This window comes from Pan paniscus, chromosome 18 (genome assembly GCF_029289425.2).
Source record: "Pan paniscus chromosome 18, NHGRI_mPanPan1-v2.0_pri, whole genome shotgun sequence".
In the NCBI taxonomy this organism is placed as follows: Eukaryota; Metazoa; Chordata; class Mammalia; order Primates; family Hominidae; genus Pan; species Pan paniscus.
The window spans coordinates 61,880,147-61,907,729 of NC_073267.2; the positions used below are offsets into that span (position 1 = coordinate 61,880,147).

At 37.9% G+C, this 27,583-nt stretch overlaps 1 protein-coding gene across 5 annotated transcripts in view; it reads right to left on the reverse strand.

Annotated features, from left to right (window-relative positions):
• Positions 1-2,787: 2,787 nt before the first annotated feature.
• TOX3 (TOX high mobility group box family member 3) overlaps positions 2,788-27,583 on the reverse strand; it is a 112,412-nt gene continuing 87,616 nt past the window's right edge. For 4 of the 5 annotated variants that reach the window (XM_063597994.1, XM_063597993.1, XM_055099202.2 and 1 more), the window contains exons 4-8: positions 16,661-16,930; positions 12,380-12,607; positions 10,654-10,734; positions 5,609-6,340; positions 2,788-5,335 (exon numbers count right to left, since the gene is read on the reverse strand). In XM_063597994.1, coding sequence (XP_063454064.1) covers positions 5,282-5,335; positions 5,609-6,340; positions 10,654-10,734; positions 12,380-12,607; positions 16,661-16,930 — 1,365 coding nt within the window. In that variant the 3' untranslated portion in view covers positions 2,788-5,281. Of the gene's footprint in view, positions 6,341-10,653; positions 10,735-12,379; positions 12,608-16,660; positions 16,931-27,583 lie in introns of all 5 variants that reach the window. The other variant, XM_003819819.5, reaches the window with a different exon arrangement.

Consider the following 27,583-nt stretch of genomic DNA (forward strand, 5'->3'; position numbering starts at 1 on the left):
ATGAGGTTAACTCTACCCTACCTAGAAAGGGAACCAAATGAAGTAATACACAGAAAACTGCTTTGAAAAGTCCAGAGTGCTATACAAATGCCAGGGATAATGATATGTTTCACAAAAGAGCATTATTCCTTTGCTAAGAAGGGTACATCCACATTCACGTTTTCTGTGAAGGTTCTTCTTTGAAATTAAATTGAGACCGTAACCAACATCTCTCCCAGTGCTGCCTGAGGTTTTACTCAGCAACAAAGCAAGGGCTTCTTTCATCCTTCATCACATTTGAGTTCAAGCACCAAGAGGTACTTTTTACCAGTGGTGAAAATAGCTTTCTTTTCACAGCAGAAACACAGAAAATGATCTCTCTCTTGATGCTAATGGAAGGATAAGGCTTATTCTACAGTTGCCATCACACACACACACACATGAAAAAAACACCTTGATTGATTTGCTTTGGCTTTGTTGATGGTGTGTTCTTGCACCAGGAAGATGGGAGTGTCAAGAGAAAGAGGAGAAAGCACATGAAGTGACCGCTTCATTTATCCATATGAATAATTAAATATTGAGATACATTTTCAAGTGATCATCTTGTTCCACTTTTCTTTCAGCTTTCGGTGTCCCCTGGACACTCCCTTAAAAAAATAGATTAAACCCTTCAGCCTTCATGCATTCAATTAATTCTCATCATACCTGCCTTATTTGGATGCCTTCAGTGCTTTTTGAGTTCATCATAATTCCCCAGCAGATCTTCTACAAATCTGACCCCACACTTCCTCTCCAGTGCTTTTCCTACTCACCTCCACAAAAGCAGTTTATCCAATTTTGTTTGATTCTCTTCTGCTGTTTTGAGGTGCCTGTGCTTTCAACCTGAATGGATTTTCTCTGCTCTCCCCATGGCGGGAGATGTCTTCTACATCTACCAGGATGACTTTTATCTTGGCCTGTTCAGATCCTACACAACCTCCAAGGCACATCTTAAATGCCCATAATTTCATGTAGCTTTCCTTAATACCCCTAACCAATGGCAATCTCTCCCTTTTCTAAATACATTTTAATTTTCTCAGATTAAAAAACACACTTTAAAAATGGCTCTTATGGGCACACAAATCATTGTGTCTGGTGGGTATCTTTTCCACCCCAATAAAAAATGAAAGCTCCTAAAGGTCAGAATGGCTTTATTTTATTATTTTATTTTTTAAACATTTATTATGAAAAATTTCAAACATATACAAAATAAACAGAAGGCACTGTTTGTTTTTGCATCTCTTTGGGACCTATCACAGTGTTTTGCATGTAGCAGAGGTAAATTTAAGTAATTAGAGCCTTAGGCAAATGGAGCTGTCTGTCTGCATATCTGATGCCATTGTCTCCTGGATGGTTAAACTTTTCCTCAGTCACACACACACACAACCCATACACCTGTAGGATCACAATCTACAAGGATTAAACCCGCTCACTGGCTTTAAAATTCAGGGAAAGTCTTTATTCTGAGGTCAGTTCAGATCATCAGTAAAGCTAACTGCATTTGAGGGGATGGGGAGAAAACATTTATATATTTAAGACTATTTTCTAAGAGAATTCAAGTCTGGTTGTATATCTGTTTGATTTTCTTAGTAAGGCACTTTTTTTATAAATGTGTAATACCTGAAGAATAATGTACAAATATGAGGGCTTTCTATTAATACCAGGTTTTCTTCACTTTGCATTCACATTTTTCAACGTCTTCCCTTCCCAAAACCTCAGACTCCTAAAAGTCTATTTTATATATTTTTTAACTTGTGCCTACTTAGCCCATTTTTTGCTACTACTGAGTGAATGAGTGTGTGTGTGTATGCATGTGTGTGTGTGTGTGTGCGTGTATTTGGGAGAGCAGTCAGATCCTTAAAGTGAACCAGAATTCTGGAGTGATAGATTACATGTCCATGCTGTGTCATATCCAATTATCTCAAATTGACTGTACACTGCATTATTCTGTTAGTGCATGGAAGATCAATAAATATGAGGAAAAGCCACCCCAGCTCTCCACTTTCCCATCCGATTCTAGTAGGTCTGAGACGGATCATGCTACTGTGATGTGTACGCCACAGCTAAGGCAGGCAGGTGGTGCATAGACACCATTCAAACTTGGCCTATTCAATCCCAACTCCTCTAACTCTCCATTCATGCATAGCAAAACACCATCTGGTCCTATTTTGCCTCCAGCAATCACAGCTGACCAAAAACGATAATAACAGCTGTTGCAAAACAAAAGCCAAACAAAGGGGGGTTGGGGGGGGCGGGGAGGAAAGGTTATATTGAAGTCCAGTGCTGAAAAATGCTCCATGAAGTGAGAAATGGGAAAGAAACCATTCAGATGTCTAAAACTCACTGAATGGACACAGTGGAGGACTTCTACTTAAACTTGAGATATTAATCCATCTGTCTAGAAAGCCTTCAAACCTCCATCAGGTGGTAAAATATTGCAGAAACTATGCTGCACGAAGGCATTTAAGCTTTTGTTCTCTGACTCGGGAACTAATGACCCCTTGTCAGCTAAAAATGAAAATGCCTTATGTTCTTTCATCATAGAGCAGTACAGGTTAATGCAAAGAGAGAACATGTTTAGCCAGAGTAATAAAATAATGTCTACGTGGCATTGGGAGAGACAAGGGGTGTGTGTGTGTGTGTGTGTGAGAGAGAGAGAGAGAAAAATGGAGGTGGTGGGGGTGGCGGGGGTGTCTGTAGACCACTTAAGAGGGAAGGCATTTAGGCCATTTAGATATGACACTAATCAGATACCACATTTCTCATGACTATTTTTCATTATCCTGATTTATTTCTGACCTGTAACAAAAGAAAAAGTGCACCAAGTACTTACTTAAGTCTCAGGAATAGAAACCAGTCATATGCATAAACTGAAATATAAATGGATATATAACATGCTTTGTGAATCCTGAAAACAATAATTTGGTAGCAAGGTTGAGGAATTCTTTTCATGATTCAAGCCTTTTGACATTTTAAATATGTAGTTTTGCCTGGTGATTAATTTTATAAACTGTAGTCATTAAACTTTTTTTTCCTCTGGAATTGACCATCAGTGGCTTAGCAGCATTTAATCAAATGTGATAAAAGCTAAGATTTATAAAATCATTTAATAGATGTTACAACACCTGCTTCTAACTGCAAACAGTTGAAAACAGACTTCACTTGCAATTAAGTCTTATCACTAGTGACATTTTTTTCCAAGCAATACTTCATGGGTTTTCAAAATGACAATTACAGAACTAATACACAATTACTGTCACATGTAGTTTAGCAATTAATTTTGAAGACATTTGTCTAAAGGTTTCACAACAGAATATAAAATGGTTATTGTTATGTAATGTTAGTTTCAATTCACAGAAAATCTTTTACCATTCGAGCTCTACTTCTGAAGGGTCTGATGCTAGCACATCATTTCTTTGTGGAATACAATCACTCCCTTGTAGATGTAATTAGGCATCATTCTAAGGCTGTTTGAACACTGATACCTGTCAACTAATACATCTTATGAAAAGCTTCAATTTAGACATAAATTTTTCTACAGCAAGAAATCCATAAATTTATAATTAGAATCTCTTGCTGTTCAATATTTGTACATAATACAGAGTAGGAGAGGATTATGAAATATTGAAAGCTGAATTCATTATTCATAACCCACAACATACAGTAAATATTCTCTGAAATACAACAACTTTGAGGGATCCATATTCCATTATTTTTGAATGTCTTGCACATAGTAGCTGTGGAGCGCACCACGCACACCCTCATTCTTTCCAGATTAGGATTCTGGTCAGGGTTGACACTTGCTGTTTTTAATTTTCATTTTATCATAAGCAGTTTAAGACTGTTGCCAGTGGTAATTTGCAATTTTTATCAAGACCTCTTCATTATAGCTTCTGACAGGACAGATGCTGTAATTAATCATGCAAGACAACTGGGGATAGTGGTCACACTGCTCTCAAAGAGGAACCGCTACAGAGCAAGAAAAGGGGGGAATAAATGGGCACCGAAATAATTATTTTGGCTTAAGAATTAGCATTCACCATCTATTTTAATCGCAATAACATTACAATACCCAGCTAGTTCTAGCCCCCTCAAAAAAGCGATTACTTTTTTCTCTATACTTACCTTGTACTTGCATCTTAAAAAAAAAAAAAAAAAGACAATTACACAAATATTTCCAATGCGTTGTTTTGGTTTTTTCAAGGATCTTCATTTCAGGCTATGCAATGCATATTCTTGGCCATAAATATCATATTTCCAATTGAAAAATGGAAGATGATGATTGGGCTAAAATGAAACTTGGTATGTGGCATATTTCCCCATCTTACATGTATTCAAGGAACCAAAAATGAAATCTGACATATCATTTTATTTGAAAAGTGAACAGTTTCTTTGTTGTTGCATCAAAATACAGTCCACAGTTTTTACTGAAATGTGTTTATTCTATAGCAAGATAAAAGCATTTTTGTTTTAGTTAAGCAAAATACAAACAACTTAATTGCTGCTATCATAACTCATAAAAAAGTATAAAACAGCATAAAAACACAATAAGCAACATAGCAATGAATGGTTTATGTCACCAGTGTTTACGTTAAAGCCTCATTTAGGAAAACTTTACAGCACATGATATGAAAACTTACAACTTTGAAAGAAAATATTTACATTGATTATTCAGATGTGGTGTGCCTTTTAAATATTCTACTGGTATTACATCATAATAAAAACTCTTGCTTTTTCTTTTTAAATCTTAACTTTTGTAATAACTGTTTTCATTTAAGTGCATTTCCCTTTTAAAAATACAGTGTTTTTATTTTTCGAAACTTGTCACTCAAAACACGGAATATAATATTCACATTTCTTTTCTTCTAATTGGAATGAATATAATGGGCTAACAGTGGTCATAGATATTGTTACAACATATACTGTGGTTTGATTTGGAGAAGTCATGGATAAAAAGTGGAAATTAGTCAATAATTGAATTTAATCACTTGCATTTTTTTTCTGGAGACATTTAGGAAAAAAAAATAAGAGCTTTGGCAAAAGTCTGTGATTTACATTATTTTTTTCATGACAAAAAAATGCCATCAACTATTCACGTCATACAAATGTTTGTATGAAACTGGATCTTCATATTTCAGGTAGTTACAACTGTGCTTTTTATTTTTAGGGCTTCAGAAGTTCAGATAGCCTGGAAGTGTGGTTTACTCACTTCTGGAGAAATAAGGCCATTTTTCTATGACTCAGAGAGGCCAGTTTATAGTCATCAGTATGTCCCAGGATTCATTAAACAGTTTGATTCACATATTGTAGGTATAGCCTGAATAAATAAAAAAGGCATCACATAAAAGAGCACAGCTTTTCTTGTTTAAAAACAAAGTGATTTATAGTCAGCTAAAAGATGTTACTCAGCTACACTGCAGTTCTTATTGCCTATCTAATAGACACTTGAGAGGACCGTTTGATCTGTTACACATTTCTGCATAACCAACACCAACTTACAGGTTTCAGCCACATATGCTTTTCCCTCCTATGCCACTCTCCTCGGTATACGCAAATCCATCTGCCACATGCGTCTTCAGAAAATACTGACCTGCGATAATACTTGAGTCTGTGTCTGAGACTGTATTTGCGACTGGTGCTGCTGAGAGGCTGGCTGGGGGCTCCCGATGGCAGGGATGGGGGATGTTATCTGAGAGGCGACGGGGGAGTGCTGCCGAGGAGAAGGCTGAGACTGGTGCTGCATGTGTTGCAGCTGCTGCAGCTGGAGGCGCTGCTGCAGCTGCTGCTGCAGCTGCTGTTGATTAATTTGCTGCTGGAGATGCTGCTGCTGCTGCTGCAGGTGCTGCTGCATGTGGTGCTGGAAATGCTGCTGCTGCATCTGCTGCTGGATTTGCTGATGCATTTGGTGCTGCTGGAGTTGCTGCTGCTGCATCTGTTGCATCTGTTGTTGTTGCTGCTGCTGCTGCTGCTGCTGCAATTGCATCTGATGCTGCTGGGTTTGCACCGAAGGACTCACTTGGGTGGAGGGTGCTGAGCCAACCATGGTCGTTCCCATGGAGCTTATCAGTGGAGCCCCAATGTTCGAGGGCATGTTGGCTGCAATGGTGACTGATGTGACAATCTGGTTCATGGGGAGTCTCATGGTTAAGGGTTTGGGAGCGATTGACCTAGGGAGGGATTGCTGGAGAGTCTGAGGTGATGCTGACACTGTTCCATGTTGAGACAGTGGAGTGTTGAGAAGGAGAGAGGATGTTAGATTGGTCGACGCCAGGGTCTGCTGAACAGAACGGATGGTCTGGGCTTCTGCTGACTCAGCAGCAGCCTGCATTTTGGGGGAGAAAATTCCAGACTGTTACAACACATAAGTATTTAAAATATTTAAGCATTTTTAGATATTATAAATTGATTTTTTTAACGGCCACCATTATTCATGCCCTCCTGTATCTGTACTCTTTGTCTCGTGACTTTTTCACTCCTCCCAGAGGTGGAGTCAAATCTTCTACCTCCTTGAGTCTGGGCTGCTCTTGTGCCTTTGCTTTGGCTAACAGAATGTGATGACAGTGATACTGCTCCAGTTCCAAGATGAGGCTTCAAGCCTGCCCCTGCCATGTGCATGATGACAGACATGTGGCCCAATTACCCCCCTCAAGAGTCAGTTCACTGCCAGCCAGCCAACTGTGATCAATGTGAATGAGTCCAGCCCCCTCCAACATGCAAGCTGACCCCAGACAGAAAAGCAAGACTAGCTGGTTCTACCAATCCTGGCCTAGATCTGAAGAACCAGCCAGCTAACTGGCACTCTCTGAGGATAAATGCTCATCTTATATCACATCATTGAGCTTTGGGGATGGTTGTTACACAGCACTATTGTGGCAAAAGATAACCGATACACATATTTAAGAGCAACAATTCTTCTGCATTTAAGTCTGTACTAACGACTTTACCATCGAGTACCATATGTTTAAAGACAACAGAGTACAGGCTGCCTGAGTTCAAATGCAGTTCTCTGACTTAACAACTTTGTGACATTGGGCAAGTTAATTTACTCATCTCTTCCTGTTTCCTTATCTGAAACATTGGGTTATATGGTATTTTTCTTTCTTTCTTTCTTTCTTTCTTTTTTTTTTTTTTTTTTTTTGAGGTGGAGTCTCTCTCTGTCACCCAGGCTGGAGTGCAGCAGCGCGATCTCAGCTCACTGCAACCTCTGCCTCCTGGGTTTGTGCCATTCTCCTGCCTCAGCCTCCCAAGTAGCTGGCACTACAGGCGCCCACCACCACACCCAGCTAATTTTTTTGTATTTTTTAGTAGAGACAGGGTTTTACCATGTTAGCCAGGATGGTCTCGATCTCCTGACCTCGTGATCTGCCCACCTCGGCCTCCCAAAGTGCTGTCATTACAGGCGTGAGCCACTACCCCTGGCCAGGTTATATGGTATTTTTCTTGTGCAGAGGTTGTGAGAATTAAATGAACTCACATGTTAAGCATTTAGGAAAGCGCCTGGTCCATAGGAAGCAATAAATATTAGCTATTTTTATTAGTTAACAGTTACTATTACCAGAAAATGGCCACTGGAATACTTGAAAGCCCTGTGTTGTGTGATTATTTATAACAAGGTTCACTCAAGTATAAGAAAACCATTATTGGTTTCCTCAGAGATACCAAATTGAAGTTTTCACAATTTTAGAAATGTTTTAGTTCATCAACTATTTTTGAAGATTTCTAGAATTTATCAAAGGAGTCATAGATAAGGGGAAAATGTTCAACTTCATGGGACCAAATCACCTGTTAAAAGATAAACAGCAGATCTAGGGCTGAACATAGAGAGAAACTATCTATTACATTTTGTACTAAAAACACTTCACTGCCTCTACAAAAAGAAATTCTTCCACTAATGCAACAGTGATTGGAATGATTCATTCCAGAGACGATTTTTTCCTTGTATTTTTCATTTGATTAGGATGTTTTTGGGGGTGTGTTGTAGGGGCACCTAGGAGACATCAAGCAGCCATCCATTATCTTCAATAATTTTATATTTCTAAATTTTTATGACTCCGATTTATAAAATCCTGCTGTTGGAAAGAAACTGAGATGTAACCTCATATAGAGAGTCATCCAGTGTAGGAAAAGCCATCTCTGATGTTTTCTGTTTGAACACATGTCATCATTATAAGGCACTCCCCTTCAGTGGGCAGCTCTCCACATTACAAAACTCAGTGGGGCTGCATGTTCCTGAACCGTCATGTTCTAAGGTCTTAGGGTAAGAAGCAGCCTATAAATATTCAAATTTGTCTTCAAAAAACCATTAAATCACCCATAAAGTTGAATACACACAATAAACATGTACATAATTCTTATATACTCTAGTAGTTAAAAATTAACAAGCTGTCTTAAAGAAAAAAACACAAAGAAAGTCTGTATTTCAACACCTGGGCAGCTCAGTTGCACTATTGTGCCTTTAAGATGCTGCCTTAATGGTAAATGGAGATGGGTGGATGATTGCACAGAGTTCTTCCTTGCCTGCCTTCTTGTTCCTTTATGGCTTAATAGTAAGCTTCCATGAATTTCTTTGGTTATTGTAAAGATTAAAAGTGATAGCAGAGTCGTATCTTAAGGGGGGAGGTCTGAGGCTCTGCGTGCAGAGGCATAAGTTAAATGTGTATATGATGCAACCCTATTGATATTTCTGATGCTGGGGCTGAACTCTCACTCCCTGTAAGCTCACCCCTTGGATGAGTTCTCCTCTCTTGGGCACAAAGATCGACTTCATTTCCCTTATATAACGGCCCTTATATTTGAGGACTAAGATCATATGCCTCCAAGTCCTTGCCTCCCTGATTCTTTCAGTTATTCTAACATGATGTGATTTTCAGTCCTCACTATCATGGAGGCAATGCTCTAGAGAGACATCAATTGATTGTCATCTCTCTTTAAACTGTGGGATCCAAAACAGAACCAATTCTTTAGAAGCGGTCTAATAATCACTGTACAATTCAATGCTGCTTCCTGTGCGATCACTATATTAGCAGCTACTTCACAGTTTGGGTTCAGGCTGAAATTATTCTAAACTTATACCTAAAGGACTATATTAGTTGCCTCACAGTTCTTTGAATAGAGATTTAGGATCCTCTCAAAGTGCATTTACTGAATTAAAAAACAAACAAACCAAACCCTAGTATTTTAAATTTATTCCTTCTAAATTCTATCCTATTGATTTTTTTTCTCTTTTTTGGTGTCATTGAATTCCACCTGGAAGTATTTCTGAATCCTGATTCTAGTATGCAATGTGTAAGTTTTAAGTTATCCCCTCTAAGTCAGTCACAGGCTTCATGAGCCCAATCATGGTTAATATTCCCTGAATGCCTTTTGAGATACCGGATCTTGGTATAAATCCATATACGGTCAATTATTCATGCTTTAATGCACAAAATCACCTATACCTGCTCTGGATAAATGAATGAATAAATGATCCACTTAAGAAGTACATGCACACTGTTACTCTATTCACTTCACTCCATCTAGTTAACCAACTATACTTTAATTCTTAACATCTGCAGCCCACACAGTCAGCTGTTTTCTGCCAATGTGCAAGTCTGAGTACAACATCAGTATATCTTCCAGAATGTGTCTTCCAGAGTCTGAGAAAGAGGTTTTGCTATTGACCTGATAAATGTTTTATCTATCTAATGAAGTGGGAAGTGTCCTAATAGCTGTCAATAAAGAGAGGAGGACCTCTGTTGATCTGATTCTGAGCAGCTGCAAATGGTAGATCTTGATACAAATACTTAATACAGATAATATAAAGAAGAAGCAACTCAGGTGAAAAGAGAAAAAAAGGAATGAACCCTTTTTAAATGGCTTTGAGACCCCAGGTTGTACTTGAGACAGCAACAGTGACAATGAAATTGTATCCCTACTTGTCAGAAAAAATTTATCTAGAGCAAAAATATATTAGATCAAATTATCCTTTCCAAAACCTCTAAAATCTAGAAAGGCAAGAGAAAAAGCTAATTAAATGTTAATATAATGTATTAGCTCATATTCCTTTGGATTCATTTGCTAGAGTGACATTTGCTTGGGATATTGGGATATTTTATAACACACCAGGGTCCACTGTATACTCTCTATATAATACATGTAGGTTTTGTTTAGTACTTGGAGTATAATTTCATTTTAAATGATCATGAGGTTTATTTATTTATATGATATGGAACAGTTTGGTCAAAAATGCAATGCCCCCCTATTGTAATAATATAACCACAGAAGAATTTATAATATGATGTCCAAAAATGTGTGACAAACATACCTCCCAGTTTAAACAGAGGACATTAGCACAGGTCCCAATCCCCGACCAGAAGAAAGCATAAGAGCCTATTTAAAATTTATGTATATAGCTACATACACATATATAAAGATCAGGGAAATCTTTCAGAAACAACTTAGACTCGGCTGCTTAAATTAACTCATATTTTCAGATCATCACTTGGGTAATCTCTAATGGAAACGCCTAAGTTTACAAGTTGTTCAAGATGCCTTTCCATCAACTTTTAGGGGAGCTACAAGTATGTTTTCAATGCTTGAGGGCTGTTTTCCATGCTGTAACTATTGTGGAGCCTGGTCGCCCCTGCCCAGGTTTACCTTAGAAACGAGGCTGGCCCTGTATGCCGCCAGGGCCTTCAGGTATTCTTTTTTGGCAGCTTCTGTTTTCCTTTTATATACCTATTAAAAGACCACAATTAGCACCACCTTTAGCGTATAAATTCTCAGCTATAAAATAACTGCTGCACAAATTAGGTCACATAAACACAACTCACATAAAAAGGTTGGTCTCCTTGGCTTTGATTTTTAAATGTTAGCGCGTGCACACACACACACACACACACACACATACACACACACACACACGGATATTAAAACAAAACAGAACCCTGCCACCCTCACTGGAGCACAATTTTTATATTTACTATCACAAATAAGAAAAAGATTTCTGGATGCAATACAGATTACTTGAGAATCACTTTTTCTTGAGAACAGCTGACAACCTCATGCTAAGGCAATAAATAAGGTAGCAAGAAGAATAAGCTTTCCTGCAAATGGCTTACTTTAGAGAAAGTAATGAGTTTCTCCATCAATGTCTTCTTTCCCTCAGATACCTTTCTAAACTATACCAAACAAGAGGATAAAAACAACAGGTAGAATGATGAAGACAGAAGAGAAAAGAGCAAAGCATTTCAATGTTGGTTTTCTTTTGGAGCAAAATTAAAAGTCAGAAATCATCCAAGCTAGGAGATTTCCATTAGTGACCCCACTGAGTTACATAAATAAAATTCCAGCATACTAAACATGATTTGGGCTTCTCCTTTTCTTAAGTGGTCTGATGGCTGGGTGTTCAATCAACATGCATCTTTCTCTCCAGAGTTTAAAAGTTAGGTGCAGCACTTTTCCAGTCCCTCAGAATTATATTTCTGGGACAGAAAATCAGTCTGCTATCTACAGTAATAAACTCAGTGCAAACTAACAAGAAATTTCTAATGTTGCACCTTCCCAACAAAACAAGCTTCTAGGAATGAGTTCCTGAAATAAGTTCATGATTTGTAAACAAAATCAAGGACTTTCCACTCTTCATTCTTGAAAACAATTATTCTATTTTATCACTCATAGGGATTGATCTATTCTTCTGTGGATATGTAAAAGTTAACTTCTTTTAATGGTAATTGGAGTTTCATGCAAGGAGTAAGGGGGGGATCGACCCCCAAGGAACCCATTCTTCCCTTCATTTGTGTGGAGGAGTTGCAAGGGGAAGGAGAGGAGACGAAGCCCCCAAGGAAGTATCTCCCACAAGCATGGCTAATTTCTGAATACCTCTCATACTGCCTTGCTTTAAAATGAACTTGGAATAACATTTCAAATGCCCGGTGACAATAATGAGACACGCAGAGGCAGCTTCAAAGTTTGGAAACCCACCAGGACAGCACACGGGTTCAGAAAGATGATCAATGGAAAGGCAAGCGGGATGGACCTAATCCCTTTGTAGTGCCCTTTTTGAACAAAGGGGAAAAAATTCCACATTATTTAAAATGAAAAGATTATCATCAAAAGTTTATGCTTGCAGGATACTGCCTGGATTTCTTCCAACCTTCCTCTGAATGGGTTCTGAACATGCACCCATAAGCTGACAGAGAAATCAATATAACTGGAGAGTTGTTTAGATTTATATGTCTGGGTTTTTAAATTCCATTGCTTAGAAAAGGATTTCAAAAGAAGCAATCATATTAAGTGAACACATGCACTCGGAAAAGGTGTGAGGAATATTTTAAATGATCATGAGGTTTATTTATGGAGCCTTGATGGGTCTTTGTCTCACCTGCTTTTGTTCTTCTCCAAGGCTGTCCCACATAGATGCTACAATTTTTGAGACCTCTCCAAAGGTTGCATTGGGGTTTTGACCTTTAATTGCAGCCTGTGTGTCTCTGAAAAACAGGGCATATGCTGACACTGGCTTCTGTGGCTCATTGGGATCTTTCTTTTTCTTTTTCTTTGGAGTCTTGGGCTTCTTGCCAGAGTCTGGAGCAGCTCTTTTCTCTCCAATGGCCTGCAAAGCAGGAAGAAAATTCACTGCCTAGAATGTACTTGCAGAGAATGCAACAAGACTTAACTCAGATCCATAATTGTTCTTTGAAGGTTTTGTTAGGCATCATCAACAGATGAATCACCACCAAAAGCGGGGGAGGGGTAAACTTGCTTGGAGTTAACCAGACAGCAGAGATTAGCATTTAGAACATCGATTAATGAGACCCAGAAGTATCTTCAATACGTTCCCAACATATGCTCTAAATAGCAATTATGAGTAATGAAAAACAGAACACTCTGTACCAGGCAATGCTATATATATGCTATACTACACATACATACATCAGCAAAATATTTTATATCTTCAGAGGTTTTAGAAGTAAAACCTAAATAATATTCAGGATGTTGATCATATTCAAATATTTTAAATGAGGTCCCTAGCCATAGTCACATGCCATATGTGTGATCTGCCTGAATTGATTTTTTTTTTGAGGCTGATTTTTTAATTTTACCAGAATGTTACTGTGCTAATGGCTCTCCAGAAATTCAAATGGAAATTAGCTCCAATTTCTATACTTGCAGCATTAGGAAAAGGTCATCTTTATTTTCTAAAAATAATTTTCTGAAGATTAACAGCAAATGTAAAGATGTCAAAACTACTTTAAGTGGAGATAAAAGGGAAATTGATACTCTCCGTAAAATTAAAAACGTGTAAAAAAAAAGAGCAATAGTTGATACTTAAAAATCACTAAGAAGACTAAAAAGAAGATGTTTGTTATTTATGGCAAGTAACCCTGCTCACAAGAATACTCCATAGAGACTCACACACATTGACCATATGAACTCTGAGAGATCAGAACCACAAACTGATATGGGTATAGTTTCCCAATTTAAAGATGACTAAGCTCCATACTCACCAGCTACCACCATCTAAGTTCACTGATCATTTAACATACTTATCAGAGAAGCAGGGAAATGATTTGTAAACCTTGTTTTATTCCCCTAGATTACAATTTCGAAGATAATTTTGCAGTTAACTTCATCAAGAATCCTGCAATGTTTGACAAAATCTGTTTTCAAAGCCAGCCTTGGGCAAGATCAACCAAGATAGATTCAAGTTACTAACAGATAGGCTTTTAATGGCTTGAATTCTAATTCAAATTTTCCTAGAGTATTATTTACTTTCTAAATGAGGGTCACTTGGAACTTTCACTAAATTTTTACCATTTACTAAAATTCTTAGGGGGGAAACGGATAAGGAACTTTTCTTAGAGAGCTCTGAACACTCAAAGTGTTAAGAAACCACTGGCCTACCTCTAGGTGAGCCTACTGTTTGCACTATTTAAGTGATAACAGCATCCACACTTTATCTGAGTAGTTTACAAGCTTCAGATGGTTTTAAGTCATATCTCACTTCTCCTCCAAAATGCCATCTTTCATAACTCACACAATTGATTCAACGATTCTCTAGAGCCCATAGTCTTTTTTCTAAATTTTCAAAATAAGTGACACTTGTTTAATTCTACTTAATGAATGTGAATTTCCAAGAGAGTCAGATGCCTTTCAGTTAGAGCTTCACCTGGAGCCAAGTTTTCCTTCAATGAAAAACATTATTTAAACAAGAAAAACTATATACAGACACACATATTTTTCTAGTTGAGTCAAACAACTATATTCTTCTCCTGGAAGAAAATCTGGCACTGTTAGTGCCACAGTACCCTGACCAATGGCAAGATGCTATTACTTTCCAGAGGAGCTTTTTTTCCAAATAAGAGGAGTTCAATTTCATTCTCTGTAAAACAATATTCAAATGTCGACCACCTTTGACGCCTTTCTTGGATAACCATGATGTGCCCTAATCATTATTACTTTTTAAGAATAAACAAGAAATGTGGAGTCTCACATTTTAAACAAAAATTCAGAATTAATTCTCCTAAGGAAATTTTTGTGTCATTGACTTAAAAGGGTTGAGACAGAAAACTGGAGAAAAAGATTTACCCCAAAGAGACATAATCAATGATAGTTTTAATCTTCCTTTCTCAGCTAAGGTTCAATGAAGATACATTGGCTGTATTGCCTTTACACAAAACCTAGACCCTCGCTTAAAATGGAGCAAGCTAGGAGTCCCATAAGAGTTCCTCTTTAAGACATGACAATTTCAGTTTGGTACAGTGGCAAGTATGAAGATCAGCGGATGTGTGATTGGAGGGAAAGGAATCCCTCTCAACTGTAATGGCTAAGCTGTTACCTAACCCCATCTGATCATATCCCTCAAGAGTCTTTAACCATTACTTCTCAATCCTCTGGACTGAAGTTCTGTGACTGTGAGAAGACTGTCAGTGCATTTACCATTCCTGGGCCCAATGGGGGTGCTAACATGATGTTATAGAATAAACCCTTCATCTTGAAACCCCTTCAATTTCTGCAGCATCACTTGAACCTCCCTCCTCTGTTCCTCATCACTCTTAATCTTCTCTAGCTCCTCTTCTTTCTTTTGCTACTTAGAAATAGATGATGCTCAGGGTTCTGTCCTTGACTTGCTCCTTAATACTCTCTGAGAAGTCCTGATTACTTTCACATCTTCTCATCCATGTGCTGATGGTCCCAAAATCTATAGTTCCAGTTCCCATGACTGAGTTCTAGACTCCAATGTAAGCACGTCAAATTCAACTCTAACATCCCAAACTCTCATGTTCCCCTTGGGGGAGAACACTCCTCTCTTTGTGGGTTGCTCCTCTCATTTGCTGATAGCCATTCTGGCTCTCAAACTAAAACCCAATTTGTCTCTTCTTCAAATTCCAGTGGATCACCAAATCCTTAAAATCTTTATGATTTTCACTCCTAAAATGCCTGCTAATCTGGTACCTTCTGTTCATTCCCTCCCTTGATGAAAGGAAACATAACAAAAGAGTCTTCTAATTAATTTCCTTTTCTTTGGTCCCTCCCTTTATAAGGCATTCTATATATAGCCAAAGTTGTCTCTCTAAAGCATAAATTACTTATGCCATTCCTCGATGCAAATAATTAATCAGCTCTCAGCTACCAACAGAAGAAAGACCACCACATTTAAGCCATTTCGTTCTTCAACTTCTATTTCTCTCTTCCCCCATATCAAACTTCACTATACCCATAAATAGCATGTACTTCCACTGTTCCTCACTAGCCCCCCACCAAAATGCTGGCCTCTGTCTTCTGCCTCACAAACTTTTATTCATCCTCTTAGACCTAATTCAAATATCACTTTCTCAGTAAAGTCTTCCTCAAATCACTCTCCCAAGCAGAATCGATTAGAATCTCAGCACACAGATACATCAATTATATCACTAATCACATCTGGAGCTAGTTTTAAACATTGCTATTCATCCCCAAAGGGGAATCTCATTAGCAGTAATTCTCTTATAAATCTTTCTATCACAAGAACCAAACAAAATGCCAAGCACAGAGTAGGTATACAGCACATAATTAATGAGTGACTAATGAGTAATTATGTACGATTACAGTACTCTTTTTCATTATTCTAAGCATTTGGAAAAGTCATACTGGAACACAGTTTTTATTTCAAACTTCGTATCATTTCAAATTATACATTTCCCATGACAAAGGCAAAAATGTAAGATGATGAGGATGAACTCAGCGATAAACATCACTGAAGCCGCAAGGCTGTCAAATGTGGCAGCAGCTTGACCAACACACTGGATGAAACTTGCTCACATGGACATTAACTTAGAACCAGAGCAGTTTAGAATTTCTGGAATGTCTAGAATTTCTGGAAATTTGTAGCAGGGAGTCCAAGCCTTCCTTTTGCAGATTAGAAAAATTGGGCCTACAAGAATTAAATAACATGTCCAATGCCTTACAGCTATAGTAGGAGAAGCCAGATCTCTCAATTTCCAGTCCAATATACTTTCTACAGAAAATAAATGAAAGAGTGAAGAAAAACAACAAACCATCATACATTTAAATGCTACTCCAAATCCATGAAGACAAACAAGGTAACACCATGAATGAAATTCAAACAGCATGGGGTAATCCCATATTCTCTGGCAGGTTACACACTAAGGCAGTTCTAACTTACTCTGTTGGCTTCATCAGCATCCTCTTCATTGATGGAGCTGGAAGGGGAGGGAGTGGCTGATTTGCTTGCTGGAGGTGAAGGAGACGTGTGAGGCATACTGGCACCTCCCAAATTCAACCCCAACTGGGCGCTGAGCTGAGACTGGTTGATGGTGGTGAGCTGGGCAGGAGGCATGACCCCAGAACGCGCAGCATCGGTCATGTGGACGATGGACCGCATGATCAGGGAGGGATCCTGCCGGTACTGGGACACTTGTGTGTGGCTCTGATCCTAGAAAGGCAGCAACAAAGGGGGAAAATATTTCAGCTTTTCCAGATATCAGTGAACTTATCAGGTTAGCATCTCCTTAGATAGGTTTGAACTGTTGCAATGTTGATAGGTCTGACCTATTGCAGGATGATGGTCTCCGTTCATTTATTAAGTATAAGGACCCATGCCAAGAAGTTGAAAGTTGAGAAGCACAAAATCCAAATATCCAGCACAGAATATTTCATTATAGAACTGTCAGTGGATGTGGAAGGAAGGAAGGAAGGAAGGAAGGAAGGAGGGAGGGAGGGAGGGAGGGAGGGAGGGAGGGAGGGAGGGAGGGAGGGAGGGAAGGAAGGAAGGAAGGAGGGAGGGAGGGAGGGAGGGAGGGAGGGAGGGAGGGAGGGAGGGAAGGAAGGAAGGAAGGAAGGAAGGAAGGAAGGAAGGAAGGAAAAAAAGAAGAAAGGAAATTAGCAAAACTAAATATAATCTTTCATCTCTTGTTTCTTATTGAGTAAACTGGTGGCAGGGAAAGGGCTGAAGCAAAGACCGCACCCATTTAGGCTCATCCATTAGTTTACCATCCTTCCCAAACATGTAGCTGTTATGAGAGAAGGCGAAGCCATTCTTCATTTTATTCTCCCAGAAATGCACAGGGCACGCAGAGGATGGGCCAGCAAAGCACAGAGCTTTAGTTTCACAGAGCAAACATCTGTTTGCTTTAGGGCACCCTTTCTGTGAAATCCTCTGTGGTTAACCAGACGGTCATTCCGATTCTGAATTACATTGTCAGCGGCATCTGGAAGTCATTCAGTGTCTTTTGGATTGGATATCACTTTTTTCACTTAAACTTACTTTGTTTTCTTTTGTTCAATCCATCATGATTTAATGTACTAATGAATTTTTTCATAAATACGTAAAAAAAGATGGTAGAGACCATCAGAAATAGCTTTTTCTGAAACTTATTGCAGTTACTTCAAATGCAGCTTTCTCTGTTCTTGGTAGTCATACAGAAAGGCCTTATAGTTGTTACTGCTTATTCTCTATTTTTTTTTTAATTCCAAAGAATCAAAAAATGAAGACATGTTTTTCAAATGACTTACTTTAAGACATGTCATTTGGAGTGAGTCTGTGATTTTGCTGAAACCAAATTCTCTTGACTCACAGTGACCCAGAATCTAATTTTATACACAAGCCTATGAATTCTTAACTGTTCCTTTTTTGAGTCCTTCCGATAAGGCTTATTTTTGCTCTTTAAAGAAGCGGAATGAATTGTAAATAACTAAATTGGAGCATTTGGTTTCTTCATATTAAATATATAAATGCCACTCAATGAGAAGATCTATCAAAGAAAACTAGTTGAATAAATTATGGTCTACCCATACGTCAAAGTGTTATGAAGCTTTTAAAAATAATGAATTAGATTTATGTGCGTTGACCTAGGGCAGAGTTTCTCAATTTCAGCTCTCTTGACATTTTGGACAAGATAATTTTTATTGTAGGGGCTTGTCCTGCATATTGAGGGGGCTTGTCCTGCATATTGTAGGTACTCAGATGCATCCCCAGCCTCTTCCCACTAGATGCTAACAACGTCCCTCCCCGTACCAGTCATGACAATGAAAAATGTCTCCAGACTTTGCCCCAGGCGGGGCAAAACCACTCCCAGTTGAGAACCACTAACCTACCCAAGATACAGTACATAAAAGGCAAGTTAAAAAATAACTATACAGGACAGCCTTGTTTTCTTTGGGAAAAAAAAAAGTGTATCCTAACATTAACAATGGTTACATTATAAGGGGTAGAATGGGAGGGGCAAGGAGGGGAGAGTTTCAACTTTTTCTACGTACATGTGTATGCCGTTTTGATAAGCTGTGACCACAATACAAAAGTAAACATTGTTCAATTCCCACCTATGAGTGAGAACATGCGGTGTTTGGTTTTTTGTCCTTGTGATAGATTGCTGAGAACAATGGTTTCCAGTTTCATCCATGTGCCTATAAAGGACATGAACTCTTCATTTCTTATGGCTGCATAGTATTCCATGGTGTATATGTGCCACATTTTCTTAATCCAGTCTATCGTTGTTGGACATTTGGGTTGGTTCCAAGTCTTTGTTATTGTTGTGGGGTGGGGGGAATGGGGAGGGATAGCATTAGGAGATATACCTAATGCTAAATGACGAGTTAATGGGTGCAGCACACCAACATGGCATGTGTATACATATATAACAAACCTGCACATTGTGCACATGTACCCTAAAACTTAAAGTATAATAATAATAAAAAAAAAGAAATGGAAAAAAAAAGTAAACAAAAACTAAAACACTTTAATCAGAAAAAAAAGGAAGATAATGCAAGTGGTTAAAAGAGTCTGTCAACAAGTGTTAGAATATTAAATACATACATTTCCCATTTCTTAATAATTTCCGAATAATTACTGTGAAATCCTGGAGGAAAGTGTCACAAGTATCAGAACACCACACTCCCTTATACCACTGGCAATGTTCTCCTTCGTTGTTCCTACAATATTACGTTCTACTTGCAGGTGTCTTTCTACAGATTGTGTGGATTTTATGTTATCTGTTCATCCTAATTATCTTTTTTTATTGGAATTCTACCACATTTGCTCATTTCTCCTAGAAAATCTGAGCTATCTATTCAGTCTTCCATGTTCTCTTGAAGTGTAATCACTGCTCACTGACATAACTTCCACCCCCAGACTACTGGTAATTACGCCATCTAGCTTATTCTAAATTTTCGTCTACATATATGTCTTTCAGAATGCTTTTTTTTTTTTTTTTAGATGGAGTCTCGCTCTGTTGCCCAGGCTGGAGTGCAGTGGTGCCATCTCGGCTCACTGCAACCTCCACCTCCCAGGTTCAAGTGATTCTCCTTCCTTAGCCTCCTGAGTAGCTGAAATTACAGGCACGCACTACCATACCCAGCTAATTTTTGTATTTTTACTAGAGACGGGGTTTCACCATGTTGGTCAGGCTTGTCTCGAACTCCTGACCTCAAGTGATCTGCCAGTCTCGGCCTCCCAAAGTGCTGGGATTAGAGGCATGAGGCACCGCGCCCGGCCCAGAATGCTTTTTAAAAATCTTTCCATCTTATTTAAATCTAGATGTTTTAAAGTATCTACAGGCAAATTCTAGGGCACATTTAAATGAAGTATTTTAATTCTGACTGTATAATACTAAATTAGTTAACTGGTATGGCCATGAAATGTGATCATCTGATTTATGCAGTTTTCTCATTAGCAGAGAGTTACTTTGCTCTCTTTGCTCCAATGCCTGTGAAAATTTGCACATATAGGTGCTCGATTGACTCACCCCACACCTAGAGCATTTTTCAGATGGCTTTCATGGCCAAACACAAGCATGTCTCCTTGGCTTTGTCAGCCCTTCCTGAATTCCATCTGCAATTTATGCCTTTATTATGGATCTTGTTGCTGGGGAGCTCCTGTTGATAGACAGCCAAGGTTCACTGTACTAAAAAGGAAGTTTTACTGTGTGTTTATTACTATGCGCCAGCATTTGTGCTAAGTTTAATATGCACTTTCTAATTTAATCCCCTAGATTGCTTTCTGCATTAGATACTAGTACTATACTCATTCTTAGATAAGAATGATTCCCCAGGCCCCCAAGCTAGCTAGTGAATGCTTGACAGAAAACCTGGGCCCTAGAGAGCCATGGTATCTTCACGGTAGAGCCGTGTCCCGGCAGAGAGAGATGAATAAGACTCTGGGATCTCCACTGCCATCATCCCCCTTTAACAAAATCAACTCCATTTCCATTTGTTTTATAAATTGGGGTTCCTCATAATATTTCATTACAAAAAAAAAAAGATTCTTTTGCAGTGTGACAGTATGGAAACCACTCCTGAAGAGTACTGGTGGTGGGGCCAAGGCCTTGCCAAAACTTAGAGTCATCCACATAGTCTTCAGATCCAAAAAGATGCCATCTCCCACTGGACAAGATACCAAGGGCCTCTAGACTATTTTTAAAGTAACCTCTGACCCACATAATTGATGCATCAAAATGGGCTACCACTCACCACGGTTCACAGTTATCCCATAATCACTTCCTATGAGTGAAGATTATAGTATAAGACGATTAATGGCTAAAGTGTCTCTTTGGAAATTCAAGCTCCTTTAGGGCCACAAATTATTAACAACTGCCTTGGGGAACTTGAGGATCCTCAACAGCTCCAATCATTTTCCATAAAAGTAACCTTTAAAAGATGTTACCCTTGATCTTAGGACTACCACATAAAAAGAGAAAGATGTCAGCTCAGTATAAAAGTATTTACTGAGCCCCTACTATGTATCAGGCCAGAGAAGGCAATATATCAAACCTTATATCTTTGAGAACCAGGAAATTACCATGTGATTATTTTACACATTAAACAAAATCCTGAACGGATGAACAAATTTACTACAACATAACGTAGGCCAGAATAATTTTTATATACTCCCACCAAAATTGCTCACAATTTTTCCCAGTAGTAATTACACAATAAGGAAATGTATAACTATGAATATAGCCCAGAGAAATTTAATGTGCTTTTGTTAATATTACTTCTTACTTACAAAAATTAAGTCCTGAAAGATTTACCAGTGATCATTTAAAGGCAAAGCAGCTATTGGGTTCTAAGAGATTGCCCACTATCATAACCAACAATAAGAGCTGAATGCTGGTAGCTTTTTCAACTCCTTTCACAATTACATTTTATATGTAATGTTCCTTTATATAGTTTCCTAAATTTTTCAGTATTTGGGAAAAACTCATTCTCTCTGCCTTGTCTCGTTTTGTCTTCTAATTGGCGATATTAGATAAGAGTTTCTCAACCTGAGTGGTACTGACATTTGGGTCTGGATGATCCTTTGTTGGGGGAGGGGCATTCTGTACATTATGGAATATTTAGCAGCATCTCTGGTCTCTACCCACTAGATACCAGTAGCCGCCCTTTCCCTACCGGGCTGTGACAACCAAAATGTATACAGACATTAGCAAATGTCAAAATCCCCTTCATTTGCAAATTACTGTATTAGACAAATATCATAAAAATCATCTCCTTGGGGGAGGCAGGTAGTGAATGTTCAAAGCTTATGTTCTTTTCCTAAAAATAGAAAGCATCCACATAAACAAGATTCCAACTGTGATAAATATTGGGAAGAAAATAAATAGGTTATACAAAAAAGAGTTATTGGGGAAGGATGGCTACATTTGATTGGGTCAATAGGAAAGGCCTCTCAAAAAAGATAGTATTTGAGCTGATGCTGAAGGATGAGGAGAAGCCAACTGTGAAGTGAAGGGAAAAGCATGTCTCACGCAGAGGGAACAGCATGTGCAAGGTCTGAAGTGGGAGAGATCTTGACATGCTTGAGAAATGAAAAGGTGGACAGGAAAGCTGAGTGCAGGGTAGGCAAGGTAAAGGGTGAAATGCAATAGGCTTGGAGAGACTGGCCTCATTGTGTAAGGTGGGGAAATCATGGGATGCTTCCCCGAAGAGGTGACCTACTATACTGAGGTATAAAGGGAAGTAGAAACTAACCAAGCCAGGGCATCCCAGACAGAGATGAACATGTACCCAAACCTGGGGCATGGGCAAACATACTGCCGATAAGGAAATGACAGTCCAGTGTGACTGGGCCAGGAAGAGCACAGCTGGCTATGAGGCTGGAACGGCAAGTCATGGCCATAAAGTGACAAGGTTTATTGTCTGGGTTAGGAAGTCTGGATTATATTCACAGTGTAGAAGGCTGCCATTGAAAGTTTAAAGCATGGTATATATCTAGTGGGACTATTCATTGCAATAAATATTAACTGACCATACCTCATGGACAACCAACCCATCTAAATCAATTGCGGACATTTCTATTTAGTTTAAATATAAATGTATAGCCTGCCACCTCAATCTGTGTTTCGAAGAATACCCAAAGATTAATATTTGCAGTCACAGAAGGTCACTCAGAATGGGTGGGCCATGGATCTCATAAAATGCTCTGACTAATAGGAGGGGCACTGCCTTCTATCTATTGGCCTATATGATTCATGCCTGTGGTGTTCAACAAAGCCTTCTGGTTTCTGTATGTCTTGGTGGGGGTAGGGGAGTGCCTGGCGGAGGCTCGCCTCTCTCTCCACCTGATGAAAGAGCCTCTTTGTCTTTTTTAAACAGGAAAAATCCAATGAATGGATATTTTGGGTAGCAATCCCTCATTTTCTTAAATTGCCTGAAACCCAGTCTATTATTGAACATTAATCATTTGAGTGAACGGTTAAAATCTGAATAATGTTATATTAATAAGGAAACTTTAGATCACTAGCATAAATGAAAAATTAAAATCACTCATGGCCAATGGAATGCCAAAAAAACACCAGGAAAAGAAAACAATACTGTTATAGTCAGTGTGGATACTGGGGCCTGCCTAAGGCTCTGGGCCTGAGTTCTGCTTTCTTTAACTTAAGAAGGCAAAAGGAAGGTGTGAAAGACTTAATTAGCCCCAAACTGAGTCTTTCTCCTGGACTTAATCAAGATTAAAAGAGAATTGAAAGGTGAAAAACTTCCTTACTGTGTAAGTCACTATGGTATAATATCATGTTTGTACTTCATATGAAGATATGTCTTAGGGTAGCAGGATATGAGAAGAGAATGGATAAAACTTGCTCTAATTTCCTTAAATGAGAAAACTCTACATATTTAAATCCTTTTCACTCATTTTTTCAGGCCTGGAGCCGTGCTACATTTATCTTTGTGCTGCACAATTAGTAGTCCATAGCTATACATACTATGGTCTTGCTTTGTTTTGTTTCTTTTTGCAAATCTAAGATATAAGCTTCCACCCTGACATTTTATTGTAAATATCATACATTATTATTCTATATTATCTGTTTATACTTATTACAATGGCACTTACACTTGGGTTGATTTCATCATTAAAATTTTTTTAAATTCTAATATGCAAATGTGTTTAATGCATCTTCTATCTATACTTACACATAAATATTCTCCATAACGATCCAATATTAGGTTTTCAAAATAGAGCATAACATCCAATTAAGAAGCAACTAACCCAAATATATTAGAGTGTGACTAAATATATTTTCACTGTGCCAGTTTTTAATCAATATTTCTTGAGAAATGAAGTAATTAAACAATTATCAGCAATAAAAATTACTCTGTATTCATAAATATCAGAGTTAACTGCAAATAGGAAATGCAGGCCAGTAATTTTATGTTCAATTATTTAGTTATGTCTTATAGCAATGTTAAAATTTTATCTCCAAATTAACAACGATCAAATAGTTATGCATAGCTACTACTTTTGTAACTCCAATGGACCCTGACACAGTAATGCCAAATGCATACCAATGATAATTACAGACCTGCATACCACCACCTTTATACTCATCAAAATATCTGCACTGAAATAGATCATTTTTACTTAATAACTACTCTCAGGGTTGTAATCAGACATACCTACCCATGAAAGTTTTGTAAAAAACAGTGTTCCCTAAAGTTAATTAATAGTTTCTTGGCAAAATAAAATTTTCAAGAGTTTATTATGAACACTTAATGGTAGTTTACTCATGTACCCTGCAACTGCCTTTGTTTTACCAAAGGGACAACTCCACACTTATTTTATTCAGTCCTAAATTAAAATTTTAAAGAGCAATTCCACTTTTTATAGCTGTTGATACTTCAAGCCCCCTCCCCTCCATTTTAACTTAGCAGTCTAAGTATGCTCTTAATAACAAGTAAATGTTCTTTCATTGTCCTTTTATTCATTTATATATTGAACAAATGAAATATTTATTGAAAGCCAAGTATATTCCAGGCCCAGGGATGACACCAAACAGACCCAAGGAGCACTTGCCTTCCTGGAGCTTCTATTCTGGTAGGGAGGAGACAGATGGGAAGCAAGCAAAGGAAACCATTGCAAAGGACGACAAGGGCTGTGAATAAAAGGAACAGGGGTAATGGCATACAGAGTAACTCTCACCTCTCCAAAAAATATTTGAGCCATCGTGTTAGTCTTATGTGGGAATCTAAGTGCTGTAAAAGGGTGTCTTTGCTGTCTCTGAACCATCACTAAGTACTACAATACTTAACTGTAGATGATCTATGTTAAAAAGAAGATACAGGGAAATAAACCACAGTCAGCCTTCTCATAACACTTTCCTTTAAATGTTATAAACTAAACAATAATCATGTATCACACTGCACAAGGTCTAATTAGGTTTAGTAGAAGTTTGGAACACAGTCCTACTTTGACAGATGACCCTCAGGTTAACTCAGCCCTAAAGACAATTCCTATCTGTTCAGAGTCAGTAGTATGCACAGGCCAAGAATAAAGAATATTTATTTTAAGCTTAGTGTGGTACAAGGCTCTACAAAGAAGGCAGCTTGTAAAAGTGTCTATGGCCTGGGTATTTTTGGAAGACAATTATCAAGGTATAGTAACAGCTAAATTAAAGTTGGTTTTTGACAATAAGCTTCTTTCAGGCAGCAGTCAGATTGAATCTCTGTAATTCATTGAGGGGACACTGGTAGTCAAAAAAAAAAAAAAAAACAAAACAATTTCACAAACAGTATAATCAATCTCTAATGATTAAAAACAGACCAGGTGCAGTGGCTCATGCCTCTAATCACAGCACTTTGGGAGGCCAAGACAGGAGAACAGCTGGAAGCCAGGAATTCAAGACCAGCCTGGGCAACTGACAGCAAGGCCCTGTCTCTATAAAAATTTTAAAAACTAGCTGGACATGGTGGCACACACCTGTAGTCCCAGATACTCGAGAAGCTGAGGATCGCTTGAACACGGGAGTTCGAGACTGCAATGAGCTATGATCATACCACTGTACCTCAGCCTGAGTGACAGAGTAAGATCCTCTCTCTAAAAAATAAGTAAAATTAAAAAAAAAACAGCAAACAATATACAGCACTTAGTAGGTGCTCAGTAAATATTCATTGAAGGTTAATATATGGCTTCAGTTTTATAATTTAGAGTTCACGCAGATAGGTCTTATTCCATTCAATGTGTATTTTTGCCTAGGTAAGTTGTGACCTTTACATTGTTAATTTATAATAAAATAGTTTTCGACCGTAACTTGACCAAAATTATTCAATATGTATGATAAATTTGTAAGCATTCAATTTGTATGAGAAATTGCTTGTCCCCCCATGGCTAAATAGTCATCATCCTGTGAACTTTAGCTCCCCAGCCTCTATTGACAATGGCAATGAATGCGTTCATAACAATAATAAAGGCTTGTTTTAATAGAACGTTCCATGCATTAAACACATTAATGACCCATGAAATAACGGCTTTATCTGTAACACATTAAGCAACGTTGCTAAAAACAACGTATTAGTTGAAAGTCTGCTATTTCTCTTAACGTAAGACTTTTTTAAGTATAAAAATGGCATGAAAGTCATTTTCTTAAAAATAAATATAATAATTCAACTTCAAAATTAGAGCCATGCCAAGTATAATAATAAAAAAAAAACTTCTAAAATAAGCCTGGTAATTTTAGATGTAATATTTTGATAAATTGCCATTTTTCTGTCAAAAATGATATCTGTCTGGATTATGACTTAAGAGTCTTATGAATATTTTAAAAGCTCATAATTTTCTTCTCTGCATAAGTGTCTCCTATAGGACCTTTTCTTCTCTTTTTCTCTTCCCTTTAACAGGTACGAATACTACCATACTCAGATACTTTCCTTACTTCCATCTTTTTCAGTTTTCTAATACTCCGTTTGATATTGCTAGAGCACCACTATAGCATTTTCTATAAATATGTGTGATCACAATTAAATCCAAAGTAATATCAAACAGAAAATGTCAGTCCTCTAAACATGGAAATATAATATATGAAGAAAAGTATGTGAATTATCAGTGTGTTTTATAAATTCTCTTTTGGGGGGCATACAAAATATCAGACCAGAGACAATTATTTTACTGTCTGTTTCTTAGATATCAAAGAGAATTTTGAAATTCATCAAAGCTAACCTTCTGTTATGTACAACAGGCTAAGCTGAAAAGAATGTTAACAAGTTCAATTTTCATTCAATCAGCACTACTGCTCTCTGAAATGTTTCATTGCAGGAAAGAAATAAAAATAATCTATATGGTAATTATGAGGATGAATCCCCCAGTAACTTTCAGCTACATGAAAGGTCAGTTCTATTCAAGATATTTTATCAGTCCCTTGCACATACTCCTGTCCTGTCATTTTAAATCTGAACAGCATTTTATTTTCCCATTTACAGCTACCTGCAGAATTAAGTACTTAAGCCAAATAAGAAAAAAAAAAAGAAATGTTGAATTCTGGCAAAGGCTATAATAGCATAGAGATAAATCGTTCATCTGCTCTCTCTCAAGCCTCTAGGGCTGCAGATTTTTCTTCTCCTGGTGCACTGTGGGTATTCAAAACTTGTTCAACATGATTTCATTTCATTTCAGGCACTGCCTGAGAAAACTAAATTACAGAATCAATCATACAGAAGGTCAGAGTGAGACTTCATTACAAGTATTGCATGCTTGCATGAATATCTTTCATTTATGACTGACCCAATATGTCACAATAGCTGTCTAGTAAAAATAATCCACTTTCTGAAATTGATGTACTACTGATGTCAATGCTACTCAGCAGGCTGGGCAGATTATAGA